This window comes from Sapajus apella, unplaced genomic scaffold (assembly GCF_009761245.1).
Source record: "Sapajus apella isolate SASKATOON/1434 unplaced genomic scaffold, GSC_monkey_1.0 scaffold23, whole genome shotgun sequence".
NCBI classification, from domain to species: Eukaryota; Metazoa; Chordata; class Mammalia; order Primates; family Cebidae; genus Sapajus; species Sapajus apella.
In genome coordinates, this window is record NW_022436963.1 from 15,435,996 (window position 1) to 15,462,867 (window position 26,872).

Here is a 26,872-nt window from a genome sequence, read left to right on the forward strand (position 1 = left end):
TAACCACTTACTTCCCATTCTCCTCCCCCTCAGCCCTTGGAAACCACCATTTTCTTTTCTATATTCTATGAACTGGACAATTTGAGAGTAATTTTTTTTTTGAGATAGAGTCTCATTCTGTCACTCAGGCTGGAGTGCAGTGGCACTATCTCTGCTCACTGCAACCTTTACCTCCTGGGTTCAAGCTATTCTCCTGCTTCAGCCTCCTGAGTAGCTGGGATTACAGGCACTTGCCACCATACTAGGCTAATTTTTGGTAGAGATGGGGTTTCACCATGTTGGCCAGGCTGGTCTCAAACTCCAGACCTCAGGTGATCTGCCTGCGTTGGCCTCCCAAAATGCTGGGATTACAGGCATGAGCCACTATGCTCAGCCAAGTGTTTGGGACCAAATGTTTTTCTGTGGTAAACTTCTCTGAAATTATGGTGAAATCAATGTGGTAAAAAAGTGAGTCAGATAATGTATCTATACATTTAGGTCCTTTCATAAGTAACTTTCCTTCTGTTTTTAATAAGACAATTAAGGATCACAGGGAAGACACTGGCCCCAGCCATTAGAATCCATAACAAATGAAACGATTTGGGAACTCAGTTGTGTGTAGAATTTCCATTGAGAAGAACTAGGAAATAAATCACCACTGATAGCTGGGCAAATTATAGCTTCTGAATTACAGGCTATTCACTTTACTATATTTTACAGATCATGGAATTCCCTTTACACAGTGCCTCTTCCTGGCTCATGACAGAGTCTCCTGATTGCTCTACAAGTGGCATGAGAAGCAACTAAAGGTGTTGGCCAACAAAGAGACAAGAACTCAGTATCAATGAGGCTCAGACTTGAATAAGCAATTCTGGCAGGCACCCTGCCACATTCCCACAATCCTGACATCCAGTCTAAAACAACGCTCATCCTCATACTATTACAGGCTTCATCCTAAACCAGAGATACTGTTAGTTGGTTAGCCAACAACAGTGCCCCACTCTATTAGTGCCCTTTAGTTTTGGTTTTCTATTATAATTATTTCTTTCTCTTTGTTGCCTATAGAATGCTATACCCTCGTTTTGGTTATCCTACTGACAGCTCTTCTAGACCCTTTGTGAAACTAGGCAGAAAACTGATTAGAAAAAAAAAAATCTTAACTTTCCTACCACATGTTTAGGAAGTAACCTTTGAAAATGGGAGTTTCAGAAACCGTTGTTATGTGTTAAGTGAAGGGAGCAAAGATGTGTGAAAAATAACAGGCGTAAAATGATCTTAAAATTCTTAGTATTCATAAGATTTTGTTTTAAAGAGAAAGTATCCAAATTATATTTTACTTTGGCTTGAGTGAATATAAACCCAAGGTCTGGTGAATTGGTTCAGAAGTATACTGAGATGTAGGCTACTCCTCAAAATGGGAAGAAAAATCTTTTGTGGGTAACCTAAGATGTGGTACCAAAGAGTATGTCACAGAAGATCACTAACATGTTAAGAAGGAAGACAGAAACACTGAATAACTGGAGCTTTGTTAAAAGTGAATGAGGGAGGAAAACAAGACATCAAGTATAGCAAGTGCAAAGGCATGAGGCAGGAGGAAGCTTGGGGTTATTGAAGAGTGGTCCTATGGTTTGAATGTGTCCCCCCAGATTCAGGTATTGGAAACTTAATCCCCAGGGCAACAATGTTGGGAGATGGGGCATTTTTGGAAGTTGCTTGGAATTTGACAGCTCTACTTTCACGAATAGATTAATGCTGCCATGAGAGGATTTGTGGCCAGTCGTAGCCACTCACACCTGTAATCTTAGCAATTTGGGAGGACAAGGTGGGAAGATCCTTTAAGGCCAGGAGTCAGAGACCAGCCTGGGGCAACATGGTGAAACCCTGTCTCAACAAAAAATTAGCTGGGAGTGGTTATGTTTATCTATAATCTCAGCTACCTCGGAGGCTGAGGTGGGAGGATCACCTGAGCGCAGGGAGGCTGAAGCTGCAGCGAGCTGTGATTGGACCACTGCACTCTGGCCTGGGTGACAGAGTGAAACCTTGTCTCAAAAAAAAAAAAAAAAGGACTTACTGGGGTGAGTTCATCTCCCCTGCTCTTCTGCCATGTGAGACATAGCATTCATTCCCTCTCTTGCCCTTCCACCTTTTATCACATGAGGATGCATCAAGAAAGCCGTCACCAGATGCTGGTGGCTTGATCCTGGATGTCCCCGCCCATGGAATTGTGAGAGAATAAATTCCTGTTCTTTATAAATCACCCAGTCTCAGGTATTCTGTTACAGCAGCACAAAACATACTAAGACAAGTGGCAAAGTTTCCAATGTGGCTGGATGTTAAGAAATGGTAGATAATCACTCCAAAAATAGAAATATATTCTATAGCTTTCCACCAAGCAAAGGAAAATGAAGAAAACTGGGAAGACTTCATTAAAAAAACAGAACTCAGGTAAACAGAATAAAGCAGAGGAAAAAGATAACAAATAGAATATGAAGTGGTAGGAATGATTATATGAGTTATCATAATAAATTTAAATATACTATACTCATCAATTAAAATATGGATTATCAGTTTGGAATAATAGAAATGCAATATCCATCATGTACTGCTTGCAGAGTCCCACTTAAAATCATAAGAAAGAAAGAAAGAAAAAAAAATGTGGAAGAGCTGGGCGCCAAGATGGCCGAGAGGGGGGAACACCGGAATGCAGCTCCTAGTGAATGAGATGCAGAGGGCCAGAGGACTTCACAATTCCAAGTGAGGTGCCAGGTTCCTTTCGGCGGGACTAGAAGGACATGAAAATAGCCCAGAGAAGGCAAGCTGAAGCAGGGTGAGAGCCACCCAGGGAGGGCGAACTGAGACAGGGTGGGGCGCGTCCCCTCCTGGAACCTGCAGCCAGCTCGGACTGTCAGGGACTTCACCTCCTCGGTCCTCCGATTTGGATCCTGTGCTTCCCTCATCCCTCCTGTAACCCCCAGTCCATGAGAGCTCTGTTGGACTGAGGGGTGCCTTGGGCTGTTGATGGAAATCTGAGCAATGGCTCCTGCCTGGTGCTGTAAGGTGTTGGCACAAACCTGGGAGGAAGTCTGGATTAACACCAGCAGGAGGGAGCTACCCGTCCCACAGAAAGAGGCAGAGTTGAAAGCAGAGAAACAGGCCATAAGGCTTGGCAGGCCTCACCCCCACAAAACTCAAACTGAAGCTGCACAATAGAGAACTTCACAGCAAATACACCAGTTTGACTCTAACCAGGTAGATTGAGCTCAGGGAAGGAGAGATGCCATTGGGAAGGCGGGGCTAATCTCACCTGTAAATAAACTCCAGGGGAAGACCACTCACCCAGCAGCCCGACTGAATCCAAAGCACCCAGCAGCACCTCTACAGGCCAAGAAAGATAGCTCCAACCTCAACAGAAGGGATGTCCACTCAGAGATTCCTCCCCAAAATCACCAACTTCAAAGATCAAAGGGAGATAAATCCATGAAGATGGTAAGAAACCAGCACAAAAAGGATGAAACCTTCAAAGACCAGAACACCTCTTCTCCTCCCAGGGATCACAACTCCTCACCATCAGGGGAACAAAACAAGACAGAGAATGAGTTTGACAAATTGACAGAAGCAGGCTTCAGAAGGTGGGTAATAACAAACTTCTCTGAGTTAAAAGACAATCTTCTAACACAATGAAAAGAAACTAAGAACCTTAAAAAAAGGTTAGATGAAACACTACTAGAATAACCAGCTTAGAGAAGAAAATAAATGACTTGATGGAGCTGAAAAACAGAGCATGAGAACTTCGCCAGACATACACAAGTTTCAACAGCCAAATCGATCAAGCAGAAGAAGGGATATCAGAGATTAAAGATCAAATCAATGAAATAAAATGAGAAGGCAAGATTAGAGAAAAAAGTGTGAAAACAAATGAAGAAAGCCTCCAAGAACTATGGGATTATGTGAGAAGACCTAATCTACGCTTGATCAGCATATCTGAATGTGATGGGGAGAATGAATCCAAGCTGGAAAATACTCTTCAGGATATTATCCAAGACAACTTCCCCAACCTAACAAGGCAGGCCAACATTTAAATCTGGGAAATACAGAGAACACCATAAAGATACTCCTCAAGAAGAACAACCCCAAGGCACATAACAGTCAGATTCACCAGGGTTAAAATGAAGGAAAAAATCCTAAGGGCAGCCAGAGAGAAAGGTTGAGTAACCCACAAAGGAAAGACCATCAGACTTACAGCAGATCTCTCAGCAGAATCCCTGCAAGCTAGAAGGGAGTGGGGGCCAATATTCAACATCCTTAAAGAAAAGAACTTTCAACACAGAATTTCATATACAGCCAAACTAAGCTTAATAAGTGAAGGAGAAATAAAATCCTTTATGGACAAGCAATTGCTGAGAGATTTCATTGCTATAAGACCTGCCTTACAAGAGCTCCTGAAGGAAGTATTAAAATGGGAAGGAAGAACCAGTACCAGGCACTGCAAAAATGTACCAAATGGTAAACAATGATGCAATGAAGAAACGTGTCAATTAGCAGGCAAAACCACCAGCCAGTAGCAAAATGGCAGGATCAAATTCAAACATAACAATATTAACGTTCAATGTAAATGGCCTAAATGCCCCAGTCAAAAGACACAGACTGGCAAATTGGATAAAAAGTCAAGACCCATCAATGTGCTGTACTCAGGAGACCCAACTCACATAGACTCAAAATATAGGGATGGAAGATGATTTACCAAGCAAATGGAGAGAAAAAAAAAAAAAAAAGCAGGGATAGCAACCCTAGTCTCTGATAAAACGGACTTTAAACCAACAAAGATCAAAAGAGACAAAGAAGGGCATTAAATAATGGTAAAAGGATCAATGCAACAAGAAGAGCTAACTATCCTAAACATATATGCACCCAATGCAGGAGCACCCAGATACATAAAGCAAGTTCTTAATGACCTACAAAGAGACTTAGACTCCCGCACAATAATAGTGGGAGACTGTAACACTCCACTGACAATATTGGACAGATCAATGAGGCAGAAAGTCAACAAGGATATCCAGGACTTGAATGCAGACCTGGACCAAGCGGACCTAATAGACATTTGCAGGACACTCTACCCCAAATCCACAGAATACACATTCTTCTCAGCATCGCATCGCACTTACTCTAAAATTGGCCACATAATTGGAAGTAAATCACTCCTCAGCAAATGCAAAAGAATGGAAATCATAACAACCAGTCTCTCAGACCGCAACACAATCAAATTAGAACTCAGGATTAAGAAAAGCATTCAAAACTGCACAATCACATGGAAACTGAACAACTCTTTCCTGAATGATGAGTGAATAAACAATGAAATGAAGGCAGAAATACAATATACAATGTACCAAAATCTAAGGGACATATTTAAAGCAGTGTCTAGAGGGAAATTTATAACAATAAATGCCCACATGATAAACAAGGAAAGAGCTAAAATCAACATCCTATCATCAAAATTCAAAGAGCTAGAGGAGCAAGATAAAAAAAACTCAAAAGCAAGCAGAAGACAATAAATAAGATCAGAGCAGAACTAAAGGAAACAGAGACATGAAGAGCCCTTCAAAAAATTCAATAAATCCAGGAGCTGGTTTTTTGAAAAGATCAACAAAATAGAGAGACCGCTAGTTAGACTAATACAAAAGAAAAGAAAGAAGAAAAGAATAGATGCAATAAAAAATAATAAAGGGAAGATCACCACCAACTCCTCGGAAATACAAACTACCATCAGAGATTACTACGAACAGCTCTATGCACATAAACCAGTAAATCTAGAAGAAATGGATAAATTCCTGGACACTTGCACCCTCCCAAGACTAAGCCAGGAATAAGTTGAAGCCCTGAATAGACCAATAACAAGGGCTGAAGTCGAGGCAGCAATTAATAGCCTACCAACCAAAAAAAGTCCAGGTCCAGACAGGTTCAGAGCAGAATTCTACCAGATGTACAAAGAGGAGCTGGTACTATTTCTGTTAAAACTATTCCAAACAACACAAAAAGAGGGAATCTTTCCCAAATCATTTTATGAGACCAACATCATCCTGATACCAAAACCTGGCAGAGACACAGCTAAAAAAGAACACTACAGGCCAATATCCATGATGAACATTGGTGCAAAAATCTTCAATAAAATACTGGCAAACCAAATCCAACAGCACATCAAGAAGCTTATCCATCACAATCAAGTAGGCTTCATCCCAGGGATGCAAGGTTGGTTCAACAGACACAAATCTATAAACGTAATCCACCGCATAAACAGAACCAAAGAGAAAAACCACGTGATTATCTCAAAAGATGCAGAGAAGGCCTTCCACAAAATTCAACAGTGCTTTATGCTAAAAACTCTCAATAAACTTGGTATTGATGGAACGTATCTCAAAATAATAAAAGCTATTTATGACAAACCCACAGCCAATATCACATCAAATGGGCAAAAACTAAAAGCATTCCCTTTAAAAACTGGTACTAGACAAGGATGCCCTCTCTCACCACTCCTATTCAATATAGTATCAGAAGTTCTAGCTAGAGAAATTAGGCAAGAAAAAGTAATAAAAGGCATTCAATTAGGAAAAGAAGAAGTCAGATTGTCCTGATTTGCAGAGGACACGATAGTGTATTTAGAAGACCCCATTGTCTCAGCCCTAAACCTCCTTAAGCTGATAAGCAACTTTGGCAAAGTCTCAGGTTACAAAATCAATGTGCAGAAATCACAAGCATTTCTATACACCAACAACAAACAGCCAAATCATGAGTGAAATCCCATTTACAATTACTACAAAGATAATAAAATACTTAGGAATACAACTAACAAAGGATGTAAAAGATCTCTTTAAGGAGAACTACAAACCATTGATCAAGGAAATAAGAGAGGACACAAACAGATAGAAAAACATTCCATGCTCATGGTTAGGGAGAATCAATATTGTGAAAATGGCCATACTGTCCAAAGTAATTTATAGATTCAATGCTATCCCCATCAAGCTACCATTGACCTTCTTCACAGAACTGGAAAAAAACCACTCTAAACTTCATGTGGAATCAAAAGAGAGCCTGCATAGCCAAGACAATCCTAAGCAAAAAGAAGAAAGCTGGAAGCGTCATGCTACCTGACTTCAAACTATACTACAAGGCTACAGTAATCAAAACAGCATGGTACTCGTACCAAAACAGAGATATAGACAAATTGAACAGAACAGAAGCCTTGGAAGCAATGCCACACATCTATAACCATCTGATCGTTGACAAACTGGACAAAAGCAAGCAATGGGGAAAGAATTCCCTGTTTAATAAATGGTGTTGGAAAAACTGGCTAGCCATATGCAGGAAGCTCAAACTGGATCCCTTCCTTACACCTTATGCAAAAATTAACTCCACATGGATTAAAGATTTAAACATAAGACCTAACACCATAAAAACCCTAGAAGAAAACCAAGGCAACACCATTCAGGACATAGGCATAGGCAAGGACTTCATGACTAAAACACCAAAAGCAATGGAACAAAAGCCAAAATAGACAAATGGGATCTAATTAAACTTAAGAGCTTCTGCACAGCAAAAGAAACAATCATTAGAGTGAACCAGAAACCAACAGAATGGGAAAAACTTTTTGCACTCTACCCATCTGACAAAGGGCTATTATCCAGAATCTACAAAGAACTAAAGCAAATTTACAAGAGAATAAATAAACCCATTCAAAAGTGGGCAAAGGATATGAACAGACACTTCTCAAAAGAAGATATTTATGCGGCCAACAAACATATGAAAAAGTGCCCATCATCACTGGTCATTAGAGAAATGCAAATCAAAACCACATTGAGATACCATCTCATGCCAGTTAGAATGGCGATCATTAAAAAATCTGGAGACAACAGATGTTGGAGAGGATGTGGAGGAAAAGGAATACTTTCACACTGTTGGTGGGAGTGTAAATTAGTTCAACCATTGTGGAAGACAGTGTGGCGATTCCTTAAGGATCTAGAAATAGAAATTCCATTTGACCCAGCAATCCCATTACTGAGTATATACCCAAAGGATTATAAATCATTCTATTATAAAGACACATGCACACGTATGTTGTTGCAGTGCTGTTTATGACAGCAAAGACCTGGAACCAACCCAAATACCCATCAATGATAGACTGGACAAAGAAAATGTGGCACATATACACCACGGAATACTATGCAGCCATAAGAAATGACAAGTTTGTGTCCTTTGTAGAGACATAGATGAATCTAGAAACCATCATTCTCATCAAACTGACACAGGAACAGAAAACCAAACCTCGCATGTTTTCACTCATAGGTGGGTGATGAACAATGAGAACGCTTGGGCACAGGGAATGGAACGACACTCACCGGGCTAGGTAGGGGAGTAGAGGGAAGGGGAGGGGAGGGACAGCAGGCAGTAGGGAGGGATAACACCTGAAGAAAAGCCTGATGTAGGGCAATGTGGGGGGTGGGGAATGGAGACAGCAAACCACCATGGCAGGTGTGTACCTATGCAACAATTCTGCAGGATGAAGGATGTATACATGTACCCCAGAGTCCAAATTCCAAAAAAAAAAAAACCATAAGAAAAGGCTTAGAAGCATGGAAAAGCATAGTTTTGCAATTACTCACTAAAAGAAAGCTAGTGTGCAATGTTAATATTATACAAACCAGAAGTTAAACAAATATAATTAGGCAGGATAGATAAAAAGGGATGTTATAATTAATAGAGCCTTGGTCATTCCAAAATTGTTAGTGATATAATTTATTGACCACTTTTATAATGGCCACAAGTTTGCTACTTCTTTTTTTTTTTTGAGACGGAGTTTCGCTCTTGTTACCCAGGCTGGAGTGCAATGGCGCGATCTCGGCTCACCGCAACCTCCGCCTCCTGGGTTCAGGCAATTCTCCTGCCTCAGCCTCCTGAGTAGCTGGGATTACAGGCACGTGCCACCATGCCCAGCTAATTTTTTGTAGTTTTAGTAGAGACGGGGTTTCACCATGTTGACCAGGATGGTCTCGATCTCTTGACCTCGTGATCCACCCGCCTCGGCCTCCCAAAGTGCTGGGATTACAGGCTTGAGCCACCGCGCCCGGCCCTAGTTTGCTACTTCTATTCCTGAAAGATATTATGTAGCTGTTCATAAACTTTTAAAAAGTTATTTCATGTTAAAATAAACTAAAAATAAGTAACACTTTTTTTGGTAAGGAATGTTACAAAGGAATAATCTATCAAAACTACAGTATAACCATAGGTTATGTTATATACTATAACTTGTAGACACCCAAAAACACAGCCTCAAATGCATAAAGCAAAAACAGAAATATAAGGAAAAACAAATCTATTATTACAGTAAAAGATTTTAAGTTGCCTTCGTTAGGCATTGATAGACCAGAAAAACAAAATTATGAAAGCTATAGAGTAAATCAAAGCAATAGTAATGATTGTTCATAAACTCTTATCATTTTTCTTCTAAGCATTTGGATATATGGCCATTTTTATTTTTACTTTATAATGGAATTAAAATATTTCACATCTTTACATTCCAAATGGGAAATAGAAGCTAGAAGATGCACAGAAACTTGGTCAAGGCCACCTGACCTCTGTCTGAAAACAATTTTCTGATTCATGGCTCTTTCTGCACTTGAATGTTCTCTTTTCTCCTGTCTTCCCAGTCTACATCCCTCACGTATTCCCGCCTGACGTCATAAGAAGTGTGGTATATTAACTGCTCCCTAAGCACTGGCCCTATGACAATGAGCAAGTCATGAATGTTTTCTGACTGTTTTCTTAAATATTAAACCCAAGGTTTGGGCTTAATAATTTCTGTTCTGTCTTGCTTTGCTTATATCTTAGAATGCTGCAGTTCTTACTCCCAATATCTGTGGACAAGAACTTCAGACTTAGATCTCAGTCTTGTTTCCCCCGATAGGCCTTACCAAGAAAAATGTTTTCAAAATAATTGGCCATTCTAGTCTGGAAAAACATACGTTTCTCGAAATGCCAGATTAAGTGCTCTGTAAGGCAGGATGCATTACTGACCTCATTTTATAGATGAGAAAAAACGACCTTAACAAGGTAACTCAACTTGCTCCCATCTTAAGCGTAGCTGGAGAGCAGCAGGGCCGGATCAGGTCCCAGCTGCGTTTGATGCCACAGCCATGGCTTTTAATTACTGTGCTTGAGAAAGACCACAGTAAATGGGCCTACTGACTGTTTTCAGGAGAATCATTTCTTTTACTTATGTTTACTTTAGTTTTATTTTTTTAAAAGACAAGGCCTTGCTCTGTCACCCAGGCTGGAATGCAATGGTGCTATCATAGCTCACTGTAACCTTGAACTCCTGGGCTCAAGCAATCTGCCTGTTTCAGCCGCCTGAATGGCTGGGGCTACAGGCCCACACCACTGACTGGCTGATTGAAAAAAATTTTTGAGATGGACTCTTGCTATGCTGCCCAGGCTGGTTTCAAACTCGCAGACTCACTCAAACGATCCTCCTGTCTCAGGCTCTAAGTAGCTAGGATTACAGGTGTGAATCACTGTTCCAGGCCAGAAGAGCTGTTTTTCATGCCATATTCACCACCCAGATGAATTCTTGACTGTCTACACAGCAATGGGGCCCAAAAGGAGATAGATGTTTCAAAACTATGTTCAAGCCCAACCTCAAATTTATCCACATCATTTGATCTCCCTCAACACACATAAATAGAGTTGCCAAGTAGTTGGCAAGCTTAGTTGGTTGGCATTGCAGCTTTTTTCCCTGGTTGCCTCTCTAAGACTATGATACTTGCAATAATTTACAGAATGATGGAAGAAAAAGGAGATTATACAAAAGGCCCAAATGTTAGGGCCTACATGTTAGGCATTGCCCTTGGGAACTTACAGAGATTAATTGTTCATAATCTTAATCATCAATCCTGAGGAAATAATTACCCTTTCACTGGATCTAGGGAGGATGGAGACACCACCTCTTTTTCCCAACACCCTTTAGCAAGAGGCAGAAAGGTTTCTCAGGACCCCAGGATTGTAGGGAAGTTAATATTTATAGGTGCGCCTAGGTTGCTGCTACGATTTTTGGTATCTTTCAGTAAGTTAGGAAAAGACAGCCTCCCAACTAAGAATTAGAAATGTCAGTCCCCAAGCTAGATTATCTGATAAAAGTAATGGCAAAAACATCAGTTGCTTTTGTACCACTCTAATAAACTGCCATAGCAATAACAACTACAACCGCTATTTACCGAGTGCCAACTACATGTTAGACACTGTCCTTGGGAGCTTAGAGATTATTATATGAGCTAGTCTGTGGAATTGATTTTGTTAGTGCTATATATCTGGATGTTGATGCATTTCTACCCCAAATCTCCTTTTCATTGTGGATGATTAATACTGAGCAGTTCTTTCTGACAAAAGTCTTGGCAAAAGACTTAGTTACTTCCTGAGGCAACTGATGAAACCTTACGAAGCCTCCACCATTGGCATGGGAGGAAGCTTGCCTTCCTGTCTGCTAAAGAACAACTTCATTAATTCATTTATTCAATCACTTTACTGAGGTATCAACATATTATAAGTCACATGTAAAGTATACAATTTGGTAAGTTTCAGTGTATTTATATACCCATGACAGCATCAACATAATCATGACAGCAAATGTACCTATCACCCCCAGATCTCTCCTCGGTCCTTTTGCCATTCCTCCTACTCATTTCCCCATCCCAAAGTAACCACTGATCTCCTTTCTGTCACTATAGATTAGTTTGCATTTTCTAGAGTTTTATATAATTGGAATCGTATAGTGTGTACTATTTTGCTTGGCTTCTTTCATTTGGAATAATGATTCTGAGATTCTGATTCATGTTGCATAGATCAATAGTTTACTCACTTTTATTGTAAAGTAGTAGTATACTACATGAATATGTTTATCCATTCACCTGTTGATAGAATTTGAGTTATTTCCAATTTTTGGTATGGAAGAGAAAACTAAAGGCAGCCACTTTAAAGCCCCAAATTCTTAAGGCATTGTTTCATTTAATTCTCACAGCTATGCTCTAGTTAAGTACTGACATGCTTATTTTTCAGAAGATGAGATGAAATCTCAGGGAGGTGAATTAACTTGGCCAATGTTGGAAAGCAGAATAGCTAAAATTTGAACACAGAGCTAGTTATCATCAAGCTTGGACCCTCAAACACTTATGAGCCCAGAAAGATAGGTACTCAAAAGACAGAAGCCATTGGATGCCAGCACAAAGCCTGATGTCTGCATGGATCTTCCATGAGACACTTTCTACGTCTACCTGTGTGTGGCTCCAGGCTACATCAAGCAACATATAAAGACTAGTGTTGGAAAGCTCCAGTTTTTTATTGGACCTGGAAAACTGCCATACTGAAATCACACCTATACTAGCAGCTTGCACATATGGGTACTTAATAAACAACTGTTGAATGAATAAATGGCTGAATTAACAAAAGAATGGATGAATGCACAGGCAGACAAATAGACTGAGGAAGGAAGTTAGTTACTTGTTGATTTGGTGGTGGATTAATCCAATTTTCCCATGAAAATTGGGAAAATTCTCACACCAGGCTATGGTGTAGACTGCCCAGTCAGCAGAAAGGGTGTGCAGCTGTGAACTTATGCAGGAAGTCTAAGTCAGAGGCCAAGTCTCAATCTTTAGGACCCCAGAGTGAATTTACTGTAAAGGTTGGAGACATCTGTCTTGAAAGCTAGAACTCCAATTGCAGGTCTCTCTTCCCACATTTGCAAATGAGCCTTGGCCTCTCCAGGCCTCATATTCTGCACGCAAGCCTTGACAAGTCCCTGCTGGTGGAATCTGGCCACGTTGCTGCTGACTTCATCTGGCACAGGCCCTAAAGCCTGGGAACCCAGGTTCTAGTCCCAACTCTGACAGGTCCGTTGAAAACAAGTTTATTAACAGGCAGTTTTACTGAAAGCCGCACACACAGGCATATTTCCCATTGCCATCCGATGACATCAGTGTATTTCTGGAGCCAAGATAAACACAGAATTGTTCATGTGACTGGCTTTCCGAGAACAGTGAGGTGGACTCCTTTGAAGCCTCCTCCTTCCCCCTTCTTCCCTCCCTTCCCAACTCAACTCTCAAACTGCATTGAAAACATTGAGGTGAGCGACAGTGAAGGCTAACTAGGAGATGCAGCTTAAGGGGAATTTAATCCAATTCAGTTGGAGAGGCATGCATCTCCCTGCACCATGAAATTCCATTTTGATCTCAGCATGTGCTGATGGAGTAATGAAATAAATACAAGACTCTGCAAATGGCTGGTGAGTCTAATGATGGTTTTTATGGGGCTTTTAGAAGAGCTATTAGATTGTGCATTCCTGCCCTATAAGCCAAAACCACCCAGCAGACCTTGAGAGATGAACCATTTTGTCATTCTTCTCTCCCTTCCCCAGCATCTGTCAGCCTCTGTCCCTCTCGGTATAAATAGCTTCTCACATAAAAGAGCAAACTGTCAGTAGCCTGAAAGCTAATGGTAAAGCTGGACGCCTGGCACTGTGGCCCTAGCTGTATGGCAGTGAGTCACAGCTGTATAATTCATGGTCCTGCAGTAAAGGAGACCAGCACATACTCTAGGTTAACAGGCCAGAAAGGGAGCTGAAGAAACAGGGCCAGTCAAAGACTTTTAAAAGCATCTTGAGTTTTCCTTTAACAATCAGCCTTGTATTTGGGGGATATCCAGGGCATGTCAGTCAAAGGCAAGAAGCCAGGAATGGGATGGGGTAGCTTCTGAGGCTCACCCTTCATTACTATCTGCATACAAAGCTGCTTCAGTGTCACAGAGATTAAAATAATGATTCTGATGAGGACAGCAGCTACCATTTGCTGAGGACGTATTTTGTGTCTGCTTTCTCCTAGGATCATTACAGAAATGAATTCACTTCTTCTGTGTTAGCTACTTTGGACTTTGGCAGAAGCATCTCTGTTTTATAGCTGAGAAAACTGATACTCAAGACGCCCAAGGTTATAGAATTAATAAGTGGCAGAATCAAGATGTGGCATCATCTATTTCCAGCAATGTAGCTTTTCCATTAGCCAACAGTAATGGTTCTCAAACTTTGCCATTCATGAGAAACAGCTAAAAGCTTTGTTGAAACAGATTGCTGGGCCCCATCTTCAAAGTTCTGGTTTTTTAGGTCTAGGGCAAGTCCCAAGAGTCTACATTTAACAAGTTCCCAGGTGATACTAGTGCTGCTGGTAGGGGGACCTCATTTTGAAAACCACTGGATAAGGCAGACCAAATCTCGGTAATCAAACCATCATTCCATACAATGACTCAGCTCAAATGTCACTTTTACAGAGAAGTTTTTTTAGTCATCCAATGTAAAATAGATAGATTCTCTAAACCAGGGGTCTGTGTTTCAAATCAGGCCCCCTTCCTGTTTTTGTAGGTAAAGTTTCATTGTCACATGGCCACACCCATTTGTTTACCTATTGTCCATGACTGCTTTCGCATTACAACATCAGAGTTGGGTATCTGCCACTGAGACTGTATAATCCATGAAGCCTATATTTACTATCTAGATATTTAGAGACAAAGTCCATCAACTCCTTGCTCTAGATCAGATCACCCTTTTTTATTGCTTTGCTAATAGACATCACTCTCTGAATGTGTCTTGTTATTCATCTATTAAGTTGTTCTAATCCTTCACAAAACCGTCAGCTCCACAAAAGCAGGAGTACTTGTTTGCCTGTTCACAGCTGTCCCCTAGTGCCTAGGAAAGTGCTTGGCATATAGTTGGCACTCAATAAGTATTTGCTGAATGAATGTCACTATTGAGTTCCCAGGTATGTGACGCTGTCTGTAACAGGAACATGAAAGGCCCTGGAGGAAGTACAGTAAAGCCAGGGTAAGTTAGTGAGAAGAGACAAAGATAAATAGAGATTGTAGATGGGGAAAGAAATCTTGAAGGCAGGGCCATGCTGCTTCCTGCAGTGTGGGGAAACTGGAGGTGGGGAAAAGATGAATTCCTTAGTCACCAAGGTTGACCTCAGATTAGGAGCAGTTCCCCACCCTGAAGAATGAAAGAGGCTGCATGACTCATGATGCTCCCCTCCTCCAACTCATACCAAGTCTGCTTTCTTGGATCTGATTCCCTGAGTGGAGCAACGTGCATGCTCTTCACTGTGGATCAGGAAGGGGTGGAGGAGGAAGAGCCTACACGGGTATTGCAGTCAGACAGATAGCTGGTGTAAGTCCTGGCTCTGTTCCTCGCTGACTGTGGCATCTTGGTCAAGTTTCTGATCCTGTGATCCTCCACAATTTCAATGCAGAAACAGAGGATTTCATACCAAGGATTAAATGAGATTGTTTATTCCTGTAAACCCTGTTTATTAAATGGCTAGTATGTGCCCAGCATTATTTTTGGCACTGAGCATAGAGTGGTGAATAAGACAACATCCGTCTAACAGACTCCCATTTTGGAAGGTAGTATGGACACAAATAAATGTATGTAGAGTACTTGCTATGAATTTAACATATGGAAGATGTTACCTCTGTACGCAAATGGGGTCTCTCTGTTGCCCTATCTGCACCTGGGGCACAAACATCAAGGGGTTGGGTGATCGAGCTCCTCCAATTTCCCAGGGGCAAGCAAGGTAGTGGGACTGTTCCACCTTCACATCCAGGAATGCCTTGGCAAGCACTGAGTACCACATGGGCTCCATTCATTCTTCCCAAATAGTTTTCCAACACTCTCCCTAAATTCTTTGTACACAAAGTTGGTACTGATTTTATTTCACTTCTGAGTTTCAGTCAAATAAATACATTAACTTCTGTAACAAGTGAGATCTCTGCATAGTAGGCTCCTTCAGTAGCAGCTCAAATACTGCCTCCCCAGAGATGCCGTACCTGCCCCATCAGACTAAATTAGCCAATCCTCTCGGCACCCTGATCTATATCCATGATCTCAGAAGCACCCAGGAAAATGTCTGACACATGTAAAAGTTTTCTAAATATTTATATCCCTATTCTTAACATCACTGTGCTTTTTTCTGAAAAATCACAACCTAAAATTATCTTATTTGTTTTCTAATTATTTGTCTTTACTCTTCATATAACTACAGTGCAGCTAAAACCTTAAGTCTCTTGTTTATGGTTTTGTTCCCAGTGACCAGAGCACTGCCTGACACATAGTAGGTATACAATATCCTTAAATAGGTGAATGAGTGGACAAAAAAGGCCCAGTGGCCATTTCCTTTTCACCCAACTTTCTAGCATGCTCTCGGATTCATTCCTTGGACGCTCATGGGGAAAATCAAGTGAAATCCTGCCAAGTAGCCCATAGCCCAGCAATTAGAGACAGGTACAAACAAGGTTCCGACTGGCACAGAGGCCAAATCAAGGAGCCTCTGCTGGCCTGTTGATCCCCTAAGGGAGATGTGTAGAATATTCTTCTTTGAGGGAAGACTCCCTCTGCACTCTGAGAAGCCAACAGAAAATTCCCCAAGGACTCATTCCTCCCAGGCCTGAGGACTGTGATGATGCAGGAGATCTCAGGCACCAAGGAAGGTGGGTGGCAGAGCTCAGTACTTCAGCAGATAGCCCCAAAGCCTGCTTGGGGCATTAGAGAATTCAGAATCAAGAGGCTCCATCTGGGGCCCTGAATAACTTCCTCAGGTTTGCAGAGCCAGAGAACTTCACTGGGACAAACTTGTATCTTTATAACAATCCCACAGCAGAAGGCCTGGGCAACAGAAAGGTTCCCATATTGGTAGAATTTAAACTTACTTTATGAAAAGCTTCCGAGAAGGCTGAGAAGGACTCTAGGATTCCTACAAACCCTATGCTTAACTCACCTTCTCCATCTCCACCTAACCTCCCTCTTTTCCAGAAGCCAAATGTTCCTTCTGCTGCTCTTTCTGCTGGCTCAGGGCAATAGTAGTTAGTCAGTCACATATTACTGTTTCACAAGAAAGGTGAGAAGAAAACAACTGACTTATTGAGTAACTTCTATGTGAAGACAGAGGGCCAGGAGCATTATAAGCAGTCTCTCATCCATGGCCAGATCGGCCCTGTGATCTGGTCTAATAGTATTGGCTTTAAAGTCAGGTTGTCTGAGATTGTATCTTCTTCTGCCACTCATTAGCTGTGTGATCTTGGGCAAGTTATTTAACTTCTCTCAGCCTTGCTTTACTCACTCTACAATGGAGACAGGGAGAGTAATTAACAAATAAGGTGGGTTGAGAATTAAATGAGATAATGCATGCAAAGTGTTAAAAATGATGGTGGGCCCACAGCAAGTGTTCAATGAAAATTTAATAATTTTTCCATCATCATTGTCATCTCCATCAAGAGGAAACTGAGGGTCCCAGAGATTGAACAACTTTACCGTGGTTAGAAAGTGATGGAGCGGCAGACAGATTTGCCTGACTCCAGAAGCAAGGGTCTTCCCACTGGGCCATGCAGTTTCCTCCTCACACCATGGATCCTGCTGGGCTCCCTAGATTTGGATTGGGACACAAACGGTACCTGGGTTTGGATACACAGTGGGCTTCTGCCAGACCCATTGATTCTCCCACCCTGCTCCAGACCCAGAGACTTGGAGTTGGTGGAGCTGCCTCAGGTTTGTTAAGTGCAGCCCTTGGCAAGATGTCACCCTCTCTGGCCTTTTTGCAACCTAAGAAAACTCTGGTGCCAGGTGAAGTGGCTCACGCCTGTAATCCCAGCACTTTGGGAGGCTGAGGTGGGTGGATCATGAGGTCAGGTATTCGAGACCAGCCTGGCCAACATAGTGAAACCCTGTCTCTACTAAAAATACAAAAAATTAGTTGGGCGTGGTGGTGGTAGCCTGTAATCCCAGCTACTCGGGAGCTGAGGCAGGAGAATCGCTTGATCCTGGGAGGCAGAGGTTGCAGTAAGCAAAAGGTTGCAGTGAGCTGATACTGTGCCACTGCACTCTAGCCTGGGCAACAGTGTGAGACTCCGACTCAAAAAAAAAAAAAAAAAAAACAAAACCACCCAAAAAACTCTGCAGCAGTTGGGTTGGTTAGGGGAGTCTGCTTAGAATACAAATCTTTAGGAGCAGCCAAAGGAGTGGAAATAATTGACATGGAATAATCCTTTGTGTTGAAAATAATGTCACAGGCTTTTATCTCTTCAGTGTGATGTGACCCTGAACATTTCTGGTTCTGCAGAGGACACCTGTTGTTGGCCTGCCTCTTAAAAAATGTTTGCTGGGTGCTGGCCATGTGTCAGGCACTGTGCTAGGTGCCGAGAGGATTCCTAAAGAACAAAGCAGGCAAGATTCCTGCCCTCTTAGGCCTTAACGCAAAGTAGGGAAACCAAATATGAAACAAATAATTATACCAATAAGTATCTAATTACAAGTTTTATAAATATTAATAACATAAATTGCAGGGTTTGCTACAAAGCATATAACTGAGGACCTCATCTTATATTAAGGGCTACCCAAAGTAGTTCTTTGAGGAGATTCATTTAATCTGACATCTGATGGATGAATAACAGTCACTAAAGTAAAAGCCAAATAAAGAATTTTATTTACTCCCAATAGAGATATTTTAGAGCTTCACAGGGCTCAAATCCAACTCATTCACCCCTATCTCTGGGTAGTACTGGATGTCCTATTTTACCACTTATGAGACAATGCTTTGGAAAGCCTAAAACTAGGCAATTCCACTTGGTATCTACTCTTTATCCTTCCTGTGACAGTTTGAAGTGAAAGTTGAGTGTTCTGGATGAGTGATCTACTTGCAACTTATTCTGTGCTAAAACACAGTTAAGGTCAAGGTAAAATTACTAACCTTTGGAGATATTCATATTTGAGAACCCTCCATGAACACTTGGGAGTATCCAAAACATCAGTGAAAAACACATCCACTCAAGAGAAGCAATCTGATGGCCTCTTCAGAATTTCATGGAGCAGCGAGGAGGAGAACTAATACAAAATCCATGCACCCAATGAAATCTATTCACCCACAGGACATGCCCATTATGACCTTCCTGGAGGATGGTGAAGCATCATCAATCTAAAGCCTTAGAGAAGTGTACACATGACCACCACGCCTCCAGAAATTGTGCTTGTGGAGAGGAGCAGGCACATGTATAAAATGCGTAAGGGTAGCTGCTGCTGTCTTGTAATATAGAGGAAAACTGCCAACAGTTACAAGCGGTCAAAATTAAACCCTCAGCTCCATGGTGCTCAATGATGGTATTCCTGGCATTTGGGATGGGCCCATTCTCTTTTGCGTGGGATCATCCCGTACTTTTTGGGATGCTTAGCATCTCAAAGCCCCATCCATAGGCTAGTAGAGTCCCCCAATCATTTAGATAGCAATTGCCTTCTCCCAAACATACATTTCCAAATGCCCTGTAGAGGTAGTGATACCTTTCCAGGTTAGAACCCACCAATAGAAAACTACTGAACCATTACAAAGGATAATCCAGATCAAAATATACTGATGCAGAAAAGTGTTCACAATATATGACCTAGAAAAAACAAGTCAGTATAAGTGGAGAGTATCATCATATTTTTTGCCTAAATCAAAGAAAAAATGTACTCCTCCATACATAGAAATTTGAATATACAGGCCAATACACTTTGGGTGTGTCCCCAAACCAAATCTCATCTTGAATTCCCCCATGTTGTGCGAGGGACCTGGTGAGAGGTACTGAATCATGAGGGCAGGTTTTTCCCATGCTGGTTTCATGACAGAAAGTCTTATGAGATCTGATGGTTATTATAAGGGGGAGCTTTCCTGCACAAGCTCTCTTTGCTTGTTGCCACCCATGTAAGATGGGACTTACTCCCCCTTGCCTTCCAGCATGAGTGTGAGCCTTTCTCAGCCACATGGAACTATAAGTCCAATTAAACCTCTTTCTTTTGTAAATCGCCCAGTCTGGGGTATGTCTTTATCATAAGTGTGACAACGGACTATCACACAGGTAAAAAGGTTGAAACACAATTTTCCTTGGTTGGTGGAATTATAAGTGATATTTATTTGCTTTCCTAGATGTCTCACGTTTTCTTTTCTTTTTTTAATGAACAAGTCTTCCTTTTATGAAAGAGGAAAAAGTTGTTTTTGGTTTGGAGAACAAAAAGGTGACCCTCCATGGCCAGCTGGTTATGCAACTCCAATTCTCACTATGACTTAGCGAAGATGGCAGGATCTGCCTCAGAGAGCCCCAGCCTCTGCTCAAGCAGCATGAGAGCCCCACATTTTCACTATGCTGAGTACCCGACCATGTACCAAGGGAGCAGCTGTTCCAAGCTGGAACTAGAGCATGGTAGGTGCTCAACAACTATTTGCTAAATTGAATCATCCTTTTTTTGTCTTGATTGGGCCAGAATTCTGCTGAGATAGCCTCCAGCTTTTAACGTCACTTTCACCCAGTGGTTCTCCTGTTCACCAGGAACATTGGGTAATGTCTGGAGACATGTTTGATCACCTCAAATGGGAAGCGCTTTTGGTAGATAGTGGGTAGAGGCCAGGGATGCTGCTAAGCACCCTACACAATGCAGAGGACAGTCACCACAGCAAAGAATTATCCTGTCCAAAATGTCAACAGTGCTGAAGCTGAGAAAAGCTGAGAAATCCTCTTCACCAATTGGCCTTATTATAGCTTCTTAATTATTTTCTAAGTTCTTACTTTAATATTATCTACTGTAAATATATCATCCTAGCATCTCAAAGAGAAAGGGTATACACTATTCACTGTTGGAATTTGAAATTGAAGCCTTAAAAATGGCTTCAGACCAGGCACGGTAGCCCACACCTGTAATCTCGGCACTTTGGGAGAATTCCTTGAAGTCAGGAGTTCAAGACCAGCCTGGGCAACATAATGAGACCCCCAACTCTCCAAAAAAAAAAAAAAAAAATCTTTACAAAAATTAGCTGGGTGTGGCAGTGTGTTCCTGTAGTTCCAGCTACTTAGGATTGAAGCAAGAGGGTTCCCTTAAGCCCAGGAGTTCAAGGTCACAGTGAGCTGTGATCTCACAACTGCACTCCAGCCTGGGTGGCAGCAAAACCCTGTCTCTTAAAAAAAAATGATTTCAGATGGTCAACTAGGGGCAGATTCCAGCCCTCTGTTCTGCTACCATGAGCTCTCTGGATGACATTAAACACCTTATTTGGAGTGAGCAGAGGCAAAGGATCTGAATAACTTCTCTGATTAGTTTTCAGTTCAGTCATTAGAGATTACAAGACAAATGCCTTTCCTTTCTGGCATCATCTGTTATATTTATTTTCACACTGTTTTTAAAAGGTTGGGTTTTACAGCTAGTGAATTTTTATGAAATTAAATGCCCATATTCAAGAACACTTCCCCAAAAGCGAGGTGACTGTAGTTTGCATTATATTCAATTGAAGGCACTTCTCAGAAGAAATAGAGTAAGTAAGAGTATCACCTGAAGGTATATTACCAGCCCACAACCTGGGAGGGAAATGAAAGGTTTCTAACAAAAATGAAACTACATTACTCTCAACCCTAACTAGTCTGTAATATTTTGCGTCCAGGACAAAGCATTATTACATTCACTGTAATTTCTCTTGATAGAAAAATAGACTTTCTCAAACAACTAATATGATATTAAACATCAGAATTTTTATTAGTAATTAGGGCATTTAGGAACTCAAATTTTTCTTACAGAATGCTAGACAGCTTTCTAAAAAAAACCTTTAAATTCAAAAACAGTGCTGTATGTAATAGACTTTAAAAGATCTAATTTAAAATTTTGAAGCCCATTTCTTCCATGCAATATGATCCCTTCAAACACTGTTAATATAGACTCATTTTATTAGGCAGCTATAGAATTCTTCAAATAACTTGAGAAGATTTTCTCTCTCTGCAGAGCTATTTCCTTTTCTAATCATCTGTGTCATAAAGATTTGAGTAAGTGTAAGAAATAGGGAAAACGACCCAAAGAACAACAGAATTATTAGAGATGGGACTACCCTTTCATTTGACATAATTCAAACCCCTTGTTTAACGGCATAAATAATTTTCTTTCAAAACAAATCAAAGAAATTTCAGATTTATGCTGTCTAAAGACATTCATTTTGAATGAGTCAAGGGGCCTCCAAAAATACTATTAGTACTCACTTTTGAAATCACAAATTTAATCAAAACCCTAGCTTCTGCAATTGTCAGTTTTCTTGGGTCAATATGAGTAGTAAGTTTTCTATGAATATCCATTTCATGGAATGATGTTTAATGGTCTTAGAGAAGACTCTATTTAAGCAGGAAACTGACAAAACCTTAACTATGGAAAATTCAGAGCCCAATTTAGCAGGAAGTACTGTCCTTCAGGTGAACAAAAGAAAAATGGGCTGCTTAGAAGTTGTTGGAAATGAGGTTAGCAAGAAAATGAAACAAGCTCACAGGTGTATCTAAGTATGAAAATGCATTGTTCAATTGTAGAATGGCAATGTCAAACAAAGTTACTCAGTCAGCCACTACCTCTCTTGAGTGTCTAAACAAACTCGAACACTCTCATTCTTCTTAATCTAATTATTTAATAATAAAATCTTTACTAAAACAGAAGAAACATGTAACCTCAACTCACAAATGGAAGAAAGCACTCCTTTCTTCCTGTTAATAACCCAACAGAGAATTATCTTCAATTCTCATGGAGATTATTTTCTGAGAGTGTTTCTATTCTAAGACATTTTCTCTCCTGTGGTGAGAATTAGAACAGAGATCACAAAACTGAAGTGCCTGTAGGGTTTAGGAAGGTAACACAAAAGGATAAAACGGACTTTGTAGAGACTGGGATGATTTGGTGTGATCAAATTTTGTGTAAAAGGAATGGTCATCACTCAACTCCAGCCAATTATATCCTTACAAGAATGAGACTTCAGATCTTCAAATTTTCAAGACACACGTAGAAACTTTTCCATGAAAAATCTCTAATTTTGAAATATTAGTAACAAATTAAATTTTAAAATAGTACCTTGCTGGCTAAACAAATACTGTGTCCCTGATCTCATCTGTCAATTTGCAACTTCAAAATTAGATGAAAATGAGCAATGGTTAATCAATGACATTATATTAGTATCACCACTCTTAAGCTATTGGTGAATTCTTGGGTTCTCCTTAATTATGAAGAATTTTCTCTATCCAGCCTGTCGCTGATGGGGATTTAGGTTGATGCCACATCTTTACTATATGAATAGTGCTTCAATGAATATAACATGTGCATGTGTCTTTATAACAGAACAATTTATATTCCTTTGGGTCTATAACCAGTAATGCGATTGCTGGGTCAAATGGTATTAATGTTTTTTAAATCTTTGAGGAATTGTCACACTGTCTTCCACAATGGCTGAACTATTTATGCTCTCACCAACAATGTATAAGCGTTCCTTTGTCTTCGCAACCTCATTAGCATCTGCTATTTTTTTTGACTTTTTAATAATAGCCATTCTGACTGGTGTGGGATGGTATCTCACTGTGGTTTTGATTTCCATTTCTCTAATGATCAGTGATGTTGAGCTTTTTTACATATGCTTGTTGGCCTCATGCATACCTTCTTTTGAAAAGTAACTGTTCATGTCATTTGCCCACTTTTAATGGGTTTTTTTTCTTGTAAATTTGTTTAAGTTCCTTATAGAGTCTAGATATTTGACTCATATACACAATGGAATACTATGTAGTCACAAAAAAAGCACAAGATCATATTCTTTGCAGAAATATGCATAGAGTTGGAGGCCATTACCCTTAGCAAACTAATGGAGAAACAAAACCAAATACTCCATGTTCTCACGCAGTGGGAGCTAAATGATGAGAACACATGGACACAGAGCAGGGAACTACACACATTGGGCCCTATCAGAGAGTGCAGGCTGGGAGGAGGGAGAGGGTCAGGAAAAATAACTAATGGGTACTAGGCTTAATATCTGGGTGATGAAATAGTCTGTACAATAAACTCCCATGACAAAAGTTTATCTGTGTGACAAACCTGCACATGTACCCATGAACTGAAAATAAAAGTTAAAAAAAAGACTTAGAAAAAAGAATTTTCTCTAAAAGCATTATCACACCTAAAGTTCCTGAGTTAAAATTTCAATGGCTGTTTAAGCTTTAAAACGTTTTGACAGACACAGAGAAGATGTCCTGAGAAAGAAATTTTATGTGTCAGAGAAAGTCAACAGTGGTCAAACACTTCAGATTCTGGCACTTCAGAGTCTCACGGGAAAGATAATGAAAATACCCAGTTTATAAAAGAGCTTCTTAAACAACATGGGGCTGGTAGAGGAGAAAATTTTAAGTACCAACAAACACAAAAAAAGAGGCTATATGTCACTGAGAAAAATGTGGTATACCTTCCCTTACATGAAAAATACCTCATTTAAAAGTATTAGTAGCTAATTTTATTTATTTTTTAAGACGGAGTCTTGCTCAGTTACCTAGGCTGGAGTGCGGTGGTGTGACCTCGACTCACTGCAACCTCTGCCTCCCAGGTTTAAGCAGCTCTCTGCCTCAGCCTTCCGAATAGCTAGGATTATAGGCGTGTGCTACCACGCCCAGTTAATTTTTGTAGTTTTAGTTGAGACGGGGTTTCACCATCTTGGCCAGGCTGGTCTTGAACTCCTGACCTTGTGACCCACCCACCTCGATCTCCCAAAGTGTTGGGATTATAGGTGTGAGCCACCGTGCCCGGCCTAATCAAAACTTTAAATAATATCTTGCTAGTTAAACAAATAATACTTGGGTGGCTGATTTCATCTGCCACAAAGGTCTTTTCTTCAAGTCAACAACGTTTGCAGTCTTTGGGTGGTGCTGAGAGATTTCGGGAAATGCCAGCATCTTTTTGCATCTTTCTTCGTAAAGTGAGGCCAAAAACTTAATATTTGAACACAGCATAATCGCTAGGAAGAATAAGGAAAATTTGCCCTTCCTCACTCTTTTTTCTAAAGAATCTTACTGTAAAGACTCAGAGCCAATGTAGAACTCTTATTCTCCACCCTCAAAACCAAGTTTCACTCTCTAATGCTTTTTTTTTTTTTTTTTTTTTGAGACGGAGTTTCACTCTTGTTACCCAGGCTGGAGTGCAATGGCGCAATCTCGGCTCGGCGCAATCTCGGCTCACCGCAACCTCCGCGTCCTGGGTTCAGGCAATTCTCCTGCCTCAGCCTCCCGAGTAGCTGGGATTACAGGCATGTGCCACCATGCCCAGCTGATTTTTTGTATCTCTAGTAGAGACGGGGTTTCACCATGTTGACCAGGATGGTCTCTACCTCCTGACCTCGTGATCCACCCGCCTAGGCCTCCCAAAGTACTGGGATTACAGGCGTGAGCCACTGCACCCGGCCTCTAATGTTTTAAGGCCAATGTTTCTGAGACGTTTCTAGACAACCCTGGTAACAGTTAATAATGACAATACAGAATGAATTAGCAATGGATCACTCCTGGCTCAATTTCATTTCCCTTCATCATTTTCCATTGGGTCCCTGTCGTCTTCAACTTATTTAGTTCCACCACTTCTCTGAATCAGCAAAGTCTGCTCTTCCTACAGAACTGGAATTAGGAAAGGCCAGCAAGACAAAGTGAAACACCTAAACTGCCAGCATGCTCCAGTCCAGAATGGTACCTGTTCAGGCTTCAGACCCGGCGGGACCCAGGCATACTCTTCCAAGGCACAGCCTGAGTCATCATCTGAGGTCGAGTTCCTCTGAAAGTCAAACATGAGTTTGCTGATGGTCTTCTCCATCTCCAGCGGCATCACTGTCACCATGTGCTCCTCCTGGGGACACTTGCAGTGCAGGCAGATCTTCCTGCAGGCAGTAAAGGTAGCAGGTTAGAAAGAAGGAAAAATAAACCTTTTTTTTTTTTTCAAGAGCCTGCCAGTCACGAGCCCTTGGATGCCAAACCATAAACACATTCCTTGGCAATGGGCTTCAGACAAAGGCACCATGGGCAGCGATCCAGAACATGCCTGTCTTTGCAGAAGGTGTGGCACACGCATGTGAAAACAGCATGAAAGGTCAGAGGCCACCAGGTAAGCAAGCTAAGGGTGTTTACATGTGGACCCCAGCCTTCTCTTCTAAATCAATACCCCAAGTGGAATGGTAATATAGTTTTTATTTTACTAAGTAGACCACTGGATATGGCCCATGATCACAATTTCCTGGATGGAAACAGCAATTAAATATACAAAATACATATGCTGTATTTTGTATATTTAATTGCTGAAATATTACTTGTAGATTTAACAAGTACTGACAACATACTGTTTTTATAAAAGGTTCTTAAGCCCTGGAAAATGAAAAAAAAAAAATGGTTTAAAAATGCAGGTAAAATTTTCTTTAAGAAGAGCAAACATATTTTTTTCTCATGAAGCAAATCTGGCCCTAAGATCTCATAGGAAAGACAATTTCACCTCCACTAAAGATCCCTGTAGGTTTGGAATTCTAATTAGAAACCCAAATTTTCCCTATGTTGGTGGGGTTTTTTATATACAAGAAGATCATGCATGTGAATTATTTCAAAAGGTAGCAGCCAAAGATAAAAATCTCCCAAACTGAACATTTCTCTTTTAAGGTTACCATCTGTTCTCTTATCCATAGCTACAGAAATGATGAAGCAATAAATATGTTGATGTCAGCAACACAAAAGCATTTCTAGCTTCCACCAATAAAATAGATTAAAAAGAATAGAGGAGGAAAATTTTAAGGAAATAAGTTATTTCATGTGCACTCTTTTTTTTTTAATTATTAGTTTCAGTAGCACCTTATAAAGATGATGAGAGAACCCAGAATTTTAATCCCCAGATATACCTGAATGTTTTAATAACAGCTTTGTTAAGATACAATGTACATACCATAAAACTCACCATTTTGAAGTGTACAATTCACAGACTCTTAATACATTTAGAATT

The 26,872-nt window shown here is 40.7% G+C and overlaps 1 protein-coding gene across 5 annotated transcripts in view; it reads right to left on the reverse strand.

Moving 5' to 3' along the window:
* Nucleotides 1-26,872, reverse strand: part of PRICKLE2 (prickle planar cell polarity protein 2) — a 365,346-nt gene that overhangs the window by 86,763 nt on the left and 251,711 nt on the right. For all 5 annotated transcript variants that reach the window (XM_032290396.1, XM_032290397.1, XM_032290399.1 and 2 more), the window contains one exon: nucleotides 25,586-25,769. In XM_032290396.1, the coding sequence (XP_032146287.1) occupies nucleotides 25,586-25,769 (184 nt within the window). The remainder of the gene's footprint in view (nucleotides 1-25,585; nucleotides 25,770-26,872) is intronic.